Source organism: Schistocerca piceifrons, chromosome 3 (genome assembly GCF_021461385.2).
Source record: "Schistocerca piceifrons isolate TAMUIC-IGC-003096 chromosome 3, iqSchPice1.1, whole genome shotgun sequence".
In the NCBI taxonomy this organism is placed as follows: Eukaryota; Metazoa; Arthropoda; class Insecta; order Orthoptera; family Acrididae; genus Schistocerca; species Schistocerca piceifrons.
Genome location: NC_060140.1, coordinates 949,057,944 through 949,070,301, shown reverse-complemented (window position 1 = coordinate 949,070,301; position 12,358 = coordinate 949,057,944). Strand labels below are relative to the sequence as shown.

Here is a 12,358-nt window from a genome sequence, read left to right as displayed (position 1 = left end):
CACAGGATATCTCAAACACCATCAGTACGTGATTTTCATAATGTCTCTCAAGGCGAGCTTAGATTTTTCTAACCACGTCCCTCGTCTAATGGACCGCCACAACAGATCTTTCCTGTAGCGCCATACGAATAAGTCGTGAGTACGGCGACGAGATATACTTGTGAGGCGCATATGTTCGCCGCACTCACGACATCGAACATACTCGGCAACGAGACCACACATTTGTAAAAAACAAATCGTGGCCAACATGAAGAATTACATCAGAAGTCTCTGTGGGGAGGAGATGTACCGCAACATCAAGAAGCTAGATAAGCTTCGACAAAGGAAAGGGAGGATGCTGAGTCCTCTCAGTTTCCTGCTGAGATGCCGAGAGGGGCAAGTAGCTCCAGTGTTCGCCAGGATCAAGCATCACGTTAACTCCAGAGCAGCAAACAGGGTCAAACACCGAGCTAGTCTCGCTCTGGTTAGAGAGATTGTGCGCGACTTGCGCCACCGACTGGATGTGAAGTCCAGGGATTTGCTGTATCTTCACCTAACTATAGCAGCTTCCTTGACCGCTCAAGACTGGGACCAGGTTGACGATGCCTCCTAGTCTCTAGCAGAATGCACAAGAAAGAAGTCAATGCGATGCCAACTAGCCAAGTTTGAGCGCCTCAACAACAAGGTGCAACAGAGTGGGGACACACACACAGTGGTCAATCTTAGTGTCAAGCAGCTTGATGAGACCACCTTAAAAGTACTAAGTAAGGGCCTCAATTTCGCAGTGACCCCTAGAAACGTGCCTGTCGCAGCCTTCGTCAGTGCAGTTGAGCAAGTGGCCAACACTCTACCTTCTAGTGTGGCCGAACAGATCCGAAGAGAGACCTGCAGGGCGCTCACCAAGACCAAGCCACCCAAATCCAACATTTCAGGTGATGAAAGGGTGGTCTGAGGCGACTCCGGGAGGATGACAGCATTGTGGTGATGCCCGCAGACAAGGGGAACTCTACAGTCATCCTAAAGAAAACAGAATATGGCAGAAAGGTGCAACACCTTCTGAAGGATCCTGCATACAGGTCAATAGCAAGCGACCCTACAGAGAAAGTGGAAAAAAAGACCAGGGCTCTGTTGAAGGAGATGGGCCTGCCTGAACAAGTCATCAAGAAGCTGCATCCCAAAGCGCCAGCACCACCTTGACTGTATGGACTCCCCAAGGTTCACAAGGATGGGGTCCTCTGCGACCTATTGTCAGCAATATTGGCGCAGCAATCTACCCTACTGCGAAATACCTGAAGAAGATGTTGACACCACATGTGGGTAAATGTGCACATCACATCCGGAACTCAGAGGATTTCCTGCAATGGCTGAGCCAGCAACACATCACAGACACAGACATCATGGTTAGGTTCGATGTGGTCTCTCTCTTCACACGGGTACCACTGAAGGAGTCACTTGAGCTTATTGGAGAGAAGTTAGGTGGGGCTCTCCTTGGCTTATTCAGGCATGTGCTGACCTTGACGTACTTCCTATATGGGGGTCCAGTTTACGAACAAACAGACGGGGTGGCATTGTGCAGCTCTCTATCACCAGTGGTGGCCAACCTATTTATGGTTGGTTGGGTGGTTTGGGGAAGGAGACCAGACAGTGTGGTCATCGGTCTCATCGGATTAGGGAAGGATTGGGAAGGAAGTCGGCCGTGCCCTTTCAGAGGAACCATTTGCCTGGAGTGATTTAGGGAAATCACAGAAAACCTAAATCAGGATGGCCGGACGCGGGATTGAACCGTCGTCCTCCCGAATGCGAGTCCAGTGTCTAACCACTGCGCCACCCCGCTCGGTCAACCTATTTATGGAAAGGTTTGAAGAGGAGGCACTTTCTTCAACCACATATCAACCCTAGTGCTTTTTTATGATGATACCTTTGTCATCTGGCCCCATGGTAGAGAGAAGTTAGATGAATTCCTGCTACATCTGAACTCTTGCCATCCTAATAGTCAGTTCACAATGGAAATGGAGAAGGGTGGACTACTTCCATTCTTGGATGTTCTAGTGAAGAGAAAGGCAGATGGCACATTTGGACACAGTGTGTACCGCAAACTGACTTATACCTACAAGTCAGCAGTTGCCACCATCCGGCACAGAAGAATGGAGTGCTCAAAACACTGGTCCACAGAGCACAAACTGTCAGATCCTGATAGTTTGACCACAGAAATAGAACACTTATGATCAGTGTTCAGCAGGAATGGGTACTCCTCTAGAGATATCCAGAAGGCAGTTCAACCTGCCAATCAGCCAAAGGATCCAGAAGAAGAACCAGAAGAGGCAAAGAAGATGGCATACCTGCCATACGCCGGACCTATCTCTGCCAAAATCAGCAGGATTCTTCAGAAATATGACACCAAGAGCATATTTTGCCCACCCACCAAAATTGGGGCTGTGCTGGGGAATGTAAAAGATGACCTGGGGCTACGCAAGCCAGGTATTTACAACATACCATGCCAGTGTGGGATGTCATACATTGGCCAGACCACCAGAACTGTGGACATCAGGTGTAAAGAACACCAAAGACACACCAGACTCAGACAGACAACTAAGTCAACCATAGCAGAGCATTGTCTGGAACTTGGTCACTCAGTGGATTGCAATGACACCAAGATTGTGACACAGACCTCAAGACTTGGGGACAGTGTCATTATAGAAGCCATTGAGATTAAGGTCACAGATGATCAAATCAACTGTGACTCGGGATACCAAACCAGCACTGCCTGGAATCCAGCAATTGAGCTAGTGAAAACTCAACGCACGACACTCTGGGATTCTACAAGAAATAGAAGCGGAGACCGAGAGAACAGCCGAGACAGAAGGTGTCGGACATTAGAGACCAGATTTGACACACCACAGATCATGAACTCGACTTCAGAAGACGGCGAGGCCGGGCGCGGACGGCGGTCGGAACACCGGCGACTGGAGGGGTGCATTGAAGCCGAGTCTGGTGGGCGCGGACCACAGAGGGAACACTCGACTCGGCGCGGACCGAAGACGGAACGCCCAGCTCCTTCCAGGCATAAATACTGGACTCGATCGACCCAAAGACCAGTCTCAGGTAGCACCTGAAGAAGACAGCGAGGCACGCTGTTGAAATATCGTGCGAGAACGACGCGAATATTCGGCTGAATTCTCGAATACCCAAGATGTCAGCCTAATAATTTGTTTAATAAAATCAACTACACTAAATGGTCAATGGTACTAGGACAACTAGAAAGAAATTACTCATGGTAACAGAAATGACCAAAAAGCGGTCTGTGAGCAATGACCAGTAAATGAAAATAGAATCAAAAAATGGCATCAACATAGCCTAGCAGTGGTAAACAGGGACTTTTAGCTAAAGCAGCCAGTACATGGATAGGACTTAGCATCTGGGCACCTGTCCCTCTACTGCCGGCTCGGTATGCACGACATATTACATTAACCACCATGATGGGCTTTCACTCAATCCGACGTTATTAATTCCTGTCCGAGTCCATCTGGGATACAACAGCGTGCATGTCCCATCTCTTTTGTTGTCAGGGAAACTGTAATGAGATATGTGTATTTAGTCATACTGGAGGACTAATAGATGATATAACTTGCTCTGAAGAAGAAAAAGAAGGGGCTCATTTGAGACACGATAGGTTCCCACCACGTTATCACCTGCAAGGTTGATGAACCGACCAGTTATCAGCTACACACAACCATTCCTGACCACGGACAATTTAATCACAGTCGTGCAGTATGCAATTTCTTCCAATGGGGCGGTGTCAAGGTAGAGATTCCATCTTCCGACGTCACACTGCCAGAAGCGATGAGTAATAGCTTCTCTATGTTCGGAGAACACTTCATGCTGAATGCTTGAAGCTGTTTTACAGCAGCACGACTTTCAGATCCACTTGAAAATAGTCTGGATGCAAAGACTGAATTCGGTCACAAACTTAAGTAATGTATATATAAATAGAAGGAAATGGAGCAGCTTTAAATTAATAGAACTGACCATCCACATTACTGTAGCTACTAAGAACATCAGATTACGAGGGCTTGTCCAGAATAAAGTTTCAGACTGGCCATCTGTCTGAAACTACCTGGCAGATTAAAACTGTGTACCAGACCGAGACTCGAACTCGGGACCTTTGCCTTTCACAGGTAAGTGCACTACCAACTGAGCAGGAGAGCTTCTGTAAAGTTTGGAAGGTAGGAGACGAGGAACTGGCAGAAGTAAAGCTGTGAGGACGGAGCGTAAGTCGTGCTTGGGTAACCCAGGTGGTAGAGCACTTGCCCGCAAAGGCAAAGGTCCCGAGTTCGAGTCTCGGTCCGGCACACAGTTTTAATCTGCCAGGAAGTTTCATATCAGCGCACATTCCGCTGCAGAGTGAAAATCTCATTCTGGCTATCTGTCTGTCATACTATACCTGGACCTGCATCTAAAATCAGTGTACAAGCTTCCCAATTTTCTTTGTATGATGATGGTAAAATCGCATATTTAAGTTCAATTTTTATACAAATATAGCTTAATGACAATTTTTAACCAGACGTTACATTAAAGAATGTGTCATAAGTCCATTTAAAGGAGTCTGTGCATGTTGATACTTGTTAGTGGATACAATGTGCGCATTTCTGGTTGTTACTAGGTCGGTGTACCTGCTGACTATGTTCTCACCAGTGATAGCAGTGAGCCGATTGAGCGCGAACCCTTTCCTGGGGATAGTGGCGCAGGGGGCGGCAATTTTCGCTGCCTTCTACGTGGTGAACTACTTTGGAGCGAGGTTCGGTCGCCGTTGGCCCAGTGCAGCCAGTGCACTCTTGGCCGCACTGGCCTGTGTTCTCATCTTCTGCCTGTTCACTGGTGAGCTGTGTCCATGTGTCTCTGCTGGTTTAGCCTCTATCTTATCTAAAAATTGGATGAAAATCGTAAGAGATTACAGTTAGTTAGTGGTCTAACATTCAGACAGGACCGCCGTGGTAACCAGCTGGGTTAACGATGAGGTGAGTAGAGGTGGAGAAAAGCCAACATACAACCATCTTGTGTAGAAACTGTGATGGAGTGATACTTACAGATTGGAGGTTGGTAAAACTGAGAGAGAAATGAACAGATTCCTTTGTTTTTAGACAATGTTCGCTTTTTTGTTGCTCTTAGACTGTGACAACAACTAATGCGACATGTTAGACACTGACAAAATTCAATTATAAATGGCCAAGTACTGTAACGTGTGGTGATGATTAATGTACGCTGTTACACAATCGAAGGTTTAGTATGCCAACCCCTGCACAAATTTGGTGAGGTGGAAGGTTTCTCCAGTCTTTCATCCTGCTTGAGATAATGGCTTAGTGGAGAAAACTATTCTGCTCTCAGCAAAGAGTAATGCACTCAGTTTCCTATTTAGAGGAATAATTCATTGTGAGTAATTGGGTTGATCATGAATGGGATAGCACATCTTTAGGGGATGGAGGGGGCAGGATACAATACAACAAGTGAGAAAACGATATACTGCCTTAAATGGACACAATAAATACTCAAATATGCTGATAAATGCAGTGTGCAGTTCTACAGCTAATCCATAAATTTAATCAGCACGAATAGAACGGCAGAAATGCCGGCAATATGATCAACAGTGATCTAAATTGCAAGTGCAAGTAATCGCTATGTCAATATTCAGCCACTTTGTTGAGAACAAGTAAAAGTAAAAACATATCAGTTATTGAAAAAGGCCATTTTGTGGTGCTAGATGTTAGTCTTAGTGCTTTACAATTTCTGCTTGTTGCCTGCTGTTGTGCACACAGATATTCTTGTACATGAAACGAAATCTTTTTGTAATAAAACTCATTAATACGATTTATTTGAATTAACACCATCATTTACCATAATCAGCCCTATAATTTTCTTGTCCATTATCAGGGGAACATGGCATTTGTGAAAGTAACTGTTTGACGTGAGCACAATATGTAGCTGCAAAATCTAACCAGTATTAAAAGTGGAGACCATCCTCAGCTTATAATTAAAGTGAATCCCAGAACCATGGGTTCAACCCAAAAATCCTTGCTGAGAAAATGTACAAAAACGAATAATTTTAAGTTACTTCTGTTGTAAGCTGCTGAGGATGCTTCTTATAACCATATGTAAAATGGTTGTTTAAGAAACAGTAAGAAATTCTATTTCATGAGATGAACAACAGTTATTCTACTTTATGAGTTAAGCACTGGTTTGTTTATAACCAAGGATAAATGCTCACATATAGCATTAAACTTTCACGTAATGTGCATCTGCTTGAAAATAACGACTACCACATCCAACTTGCTATGACAATCATTGAGATACATACTCGAAAGTAATAAATTTTCTCAGCTAACTTCTCAACATTGGAACCTATTTTATTTTAGAATACACTTTAATTAATAGAAGTATATAGATAATTTATGTTTGAAAGATGCAAAATATCCATTGTGTACTACATCATGCTAAGCCATTACATTTATAGAGCTCATTCTCGCTGTGTGTGCTGAAACAAAAAATTGCGATCAAATTTGGGAGAACCACACAATAAAATTACAAGAACTAAATGTCACAATTCGTTCCTTTGTACCTATTTTTAATATTGAAAATGCTTTAGAATCTATGCAGAATATATGTTATTCCTACATCATTCGATCATATGTTTATTTCTTCACATTGTATTAACACTTGTCAAAAATACATTTAAAGATAGTACCTTCCAGTCAATGTTATTACAAGTTTTGAACTTCATGATACGTTGAAATACAAATATAACAAATTTATACGTTTTATACTTGTAAATTAATTACCTAGTTCAATGAACACAATATTATTTTATTTTAAGGTAATTATGTCTTTTTAGCCCAGAATTTGGAGCTCTTGGTAGCATTAAATAACTTAGTTTCTGTAGTGGACTGACAAGACAGCCAGTCCACAGTGACGGGTAACCAAAAGGCACGCGCTTAAACTCACGCAGGCTGGCGTGAGGTCTGAAACAGGATACGTAATGAATGCTATAAAGAAAAGTACGTAGCTGCTGGAATACTTAACTTTAATCCATCATTGGTGTACATCGCTCTTGGCGATACAAGTTAGACTCTTTAGATACATGCAATATACTGTTAATGGCGCCTTGCTAGGTCGTAGCCATTGACTTAGCTGAAGGCTATGCTAACTATCGTCTCGGCAATTGAGAGCGTAATTCTCGGTGAACCATGGCTAGCAACGTCGGCTGTGCAACTGGGGCGAGTGCTAGTAAGTCTCTCTACACCTGCCGTGTGGCGGCGCTCTGTCTGCTATCACTGATAGTGGCGACACGCGGGTCCGTCGTATACTAGCGGACCGCGGCCGATTTAAAAGGCTACCACCTAGCAAGTGTGGTGTCTGGCGGTGACACCACAGTTTCACTTAGCAAAAGTGAAAATGGTTGAAGTAAAAATGGAGAAGAAGTGAAATGGTACATCTGCTTTAATTTTAAGTTTAATAGGAAACAATCTCCTTCAAAGTATGACATTATGACTGCCAATAACAGAGACACGTATAATGTAAATGTAAAAATAATATTTGGGGAATTTCAAAGAAATTCACTTAAGATGGGATCTATTAAAACAACAAAGGAATGCAACCATTTGACAAACTGTGGAATCTTAAATTTGAAATTTGTTTAACAAATCTGTAATGATCACATTTCAATTCTTTTCATTAAATTTTGAACATACATCACAAACTGCAAAAAAGTAAAATAAAGGGTCAAGAAGATTTGCATATGTCATGAATTACAGCTTGAGTATATTTTTCAGCATTGTGTTGGCTGGCGTCTTCTCACAGCCATCTATGGTCTATCGTTCTCGTAACCTCCCAACAGTTTACTTCTGTAACCTCGGAATAATAAAATGTGACTACCTTCTCAAAAAAAAAAAAAAAAGAAATTGTGGCTCACATGTAACCTTTCAATAATTAACTGACTGTGAATTTAAACTGGTAAATTTTGGACATCAGCAGTGCTGCGTTATGGCCCTGGAAGATCACACTGAATAAATTGAAAATTCTTACCTCGAATAACGCGTATATATCTGCTCCTATAAGAAATTTTTCTGGCACAGCCCAGTGTAATGCTGGCCGCTAGATTTGTCATGTGTAAAAAGAAACAACTGATTTTTATTTACGATAGTCGGGATGACCATGGACAAGAGAATTAGTAAAATCTTTAAATTCAGACTAATGATGGTCAAAAGTTATTTTTATGAGAAAGATTATTATTAAAAGATTTTTTTTAAAAACATGTACGTGGTACTTGATATGACAATAGTGCAAAATCAGTTGTTACAAATCACATATGCGCGCGGCTATGAATAGTAATACTTGGTTTTACATCGCCCAGGCAGCGCCATCGCTCTTCACGACTGCGAGCTACTGCTCGTACTGTTGTCGACACTACTCTCTGGTCTGCGATTCTATTGTAGCTTACATATCGCAGGCAGCGCGTGGACATTCAATCGAAGTTGCATCTGCTCGAGTGCGCTAGCAATAAATTCCTTATTCACGGACCTCTTAGAGTCTCTTTCTCAGAACTGAATGTACAAAAATTCTCTTTCTGCACAGCACACGTCGAGGGCGCACCCGTCGTGATGGGGACCTTGCTGATGCAGTTCAGCACCACTGCCAACATGAGCATGACCAACCTGCAGAGCATCGAGGTGCACCCCACATGTCTACGCCAGATCGCAACCAGTGTCGAATGGGCTGTCGCCGGGGTTGCCATGTCTGCTCTGCCCTATTTGGCGTTGATGGTACGTGAAATGTTAGGTGTAACACATCAGTAGCTGATCTATTACAAACTTGCTCATCCAAGTTCAGTCGCAGATGCTGCAACGGAGGTATTTTGGATCATACAGAGATGTACTGTCAGAATTTTGAGAGCACACGATCGAAGAAGCACCAAGTACAATGTTAGTTCCTCCGACGGACACTACCTCAACTATCGCGAAACCCGTCTGTAATGCGAAATTGACCACTAGATATCCAGAGAGACAGACGATCCAGTGTTAAACGAGGTGGGGAGTATTGTGTGGTCAGTAGAGAAGCAAGAACAGCAGAACTGTACTGTCAGAAGAACTCAGTGACCTCGAACGTGGAATGTCACTTCAGTTGCCAGAGGTTACAACAGCTAAAATGCAGCAGAAGTTGAAACTTAGTTCTGCCTTTAGTTCTCTTAAACTGAATGTTACTCAGTTTGAAAGCTCGTCCATCGGTTCTGTCTGGTACATTGTGATACCCAGCATGTCGTGCAAAAGTAGAGGCTGATAATGTTTTTCCTGTGATTGATGTCTCAGAACACCCCTAACCTCATACTGTAAGTATGATTCATGAAATGTCGATCTGTCGTAAGATGAGTAACTACCCACTCGAAGCGAATCATATCTGGAAAATTTGCTGTGTAAGAGAGACAAGTTTAAAAAGTTGTACAAGAGTACAAGAACTGGAATGGTTCACAGCATTCTTAACGATGTGTGAAATTACCGTTGGCGCATGTTCATTCCGTCTGGAATATTATCTTTCAAGAATATCTCTCGTAACCGATCAAAAGCTAGCTTATAACCAAACTTCAAATAAAATTACCCTCCCTCCACTCTGGATAAAACGATCACGAGAAATTTGTAGGCCTATATTGTTGAGGTCAGTCTGTTGCAGCATGTTTCACTCTTGCGAATTTGGACGTTTATGGAGCAGAAAAATTTCCTGTTTAAAAATGAACGAGTACTCCGTAAGCGGACATCTTGCGAGATACAGCTCACTCTGTTCCGTCATGAAATCCAGAGTGTCTAGGGTGATGCCATTTCACTGACTTGTACAAGGCACTCTATATATTTCCGCAATGTCTTCTCGTGAACCTGATTCAAGACTTGCACGTAGTACTCAGCAAATGGTTCTTAAGAGGACAAAATAGACCTAAATGGAAAAGTAATTTCTGGAGTACCTAGTGTTATAGAGCCATTACTACTTAAAATGTGTAGAAATGTTTTAGAGGACAACATAGGAACCTCTTTGAATCTGTCTGCAGATGGTGCTGTTGTCTATAGCAAAACTGGAACCCAGAACCCGCATAGCATAGACTATTGGTGCATGGACTGGAATTTATTCAGAAACTAAACTATCAGTAAAAAGTTTTCGACCGCCCATAATAAAAACTATATACTTTATTCCAATATATAAACATATCGCACAAAGTAAATATTATTCACTGAAACAGTATATAGAACCAAACAGAACACATGTAGTAATGTTTCACAAGGTTTATAAGTATACTATTTTTGCATGTTTTAGAATCAAAGAACCCACTGATGGTGGCGATATTGTCGCTAAAAATAGTTTGGGAGTTAATAAGTAAATAACAAAAGTGTTTTGCTTCAAGGCGAACTCACAGTCCCATACTTCTGTTCCAACTAAAAACATATATTCTCGTTCTGTCGTTAAAAACAATACAACATGGTTTAGTTTTTTAGCCTTTTCACAGTGTCTATCCTTTCTCTCAGAACAGCTGCACAAACTCTTGGCATTCTGGAGATAAGATTTTGTACTGTTTTTGAAGATATTTCTGCACTAAATTCCTGTAAATAATTGTACACATCTTCAAAATTAAATGACCTTAGTTTCTGACCGCTCCACGAAGTTCATTCCGTAAGACTTCAGTGGGATTTAAGTCAGGCGACTGACTTGGCCAAGTCATATTTCCCAAATATCCCTTTTCTATTGACATACCCTCTGCACAATTTTGAAGCATGTTTGGGATCATTGTCATGTTGCAGAACAAACCCGCGACCAGTAACTTCCTTGCCAGATAGAACTGCATTGTTGACCAGAATCATGTGCTATCCTTCCTTCGTTAATGTTTCCTTAATTCTCACTAGATCACCGACCTAATCACCTACAAAACACGCCCACACCATGACCAACACTCCATCATGACTCACCTTTGGTGTCACACACTGCTCATCACTAGTTCTCCACGAAGTCGGAGAACAGTCGTTCGACGACGGCTGTAAAGTAATTCTCACTTAGATTCATCCGTGAGTAACACCTTGGACCATTGCTGCACGCTCCAATCATTATGTTGCCGTGCTCATTGCAATAAGGTCGTTTGGCCGCTATGCATCCCTTTGAACCTTGTTCACGAAGACGGCGTTACACTGTTAAGAGAGGGGTTGGAACTGCTCGCATACATACTTTACTCCTTCACAAGTTTTAGGTTCAGTAAGAGTCCATTGACGTTTACTCTGTACACATATGAGCTGATCTTCCCTGTACGATGTTACTCGGGGTCTTCCCGATCGCGAAACAAATGCACTGGGTGCAGTTCGCTTGAACCACTGCAGACTACACACCACTGTAAATCGGGCTACGCCAAACTTTGTAGCTATTATCTCGTTAGAACTGCCTCCAGATGCAGAGCTACAATTACAGCACATTTTGCGATGCCATTCGCCTGCTTGCCTCCCAGTTTCACCTAAGAGGGTATGAACCTTATCAGTGCATACAAACACACTGCTAGACGAACAAAATGTACTGTAAACTAATGGAAAGTGATTGCTTCACAGAGAGCTGAAGAAATGAGGCCGCTTCGAATAGAAACGTCTTAGCTAATGGCATGTCAGAGTTGTTGTGGATACCCATCAACGCCCCTCTGTGCGAACAGCCAGTCAGATACACAACAGACGCACTTAGTATGAAGAATATTCAAAACAAATTTCCTCTTTTAAGCACAAATCTGTAGTTGTGACAGTTGACTGAAAACTTTTGAGCGGTAGTGCAAATAAATGCAACGTACTGGACTGTACGATTGCGGTATTGGTAAAAAACAACTCGAAACAGTGACAGTAAGATTGTAGAAGTAACCATCCAGAACGGCGTCAAGTGCAATGACCGCATAAAATTAACTATAGGAAAACCCAATGTCAGGCTGAGATTCATTGGAAGGATATTAAGAAAATGTAATTCATCCACGAAAGAAGTGGCGTATAAAAGACTTGTGAGAGCGGTCCTCGAGTATCATCCATCAGTCTAGGAACCTTACCAGGCTGGAATAACAGAAGAAGTAGGAAAGTTCAAACGAAGAATGGCACGTTTCACCACGGAATCTTAGGGTAAACACGAGAACGCTAGGGAGAGCCTCAAGAATATACACTACTGGCCATTAAAATTGTTACACCACGATGATGACGTGCGACAGACGCGAAATTTAGCCGACAGGAAGAAGATGCTGTAATATGCAAATGATTAGCTTTTCAGAGCATTCACACAAGGTTGGTGCCGGTGGCGACACCTACAACGTGCTGACATGAGGAAAGTTTCCAACCGATTT

General features: G+C 42.7%; 1 protein-coding gene across 1 annotated transcript in view; it reads left to right on the top strand.

The window, feature by feature from the left end:
* Positions 1–12,358, top strand: part of LOC124789858 (carcinine transporter-like) — a 113,552-nt gene that overhangs the window by 75,043 nt on the left and 26,151 nt on the right. Inside the window, exons 7-8 of the mRNA XM_047257371.1 lie at positions 4,640–4,854; positions 8,602–8,789. Coding sequence (XP_047113327.1) covers positions 4,640–4,854; positions 8,602–8,789 — 403 coding nt within the window. The remainder of the gene's footprint in view (positions 1–4,639; positions 4,855–8,601; positions 8,790–12,358) is intronic.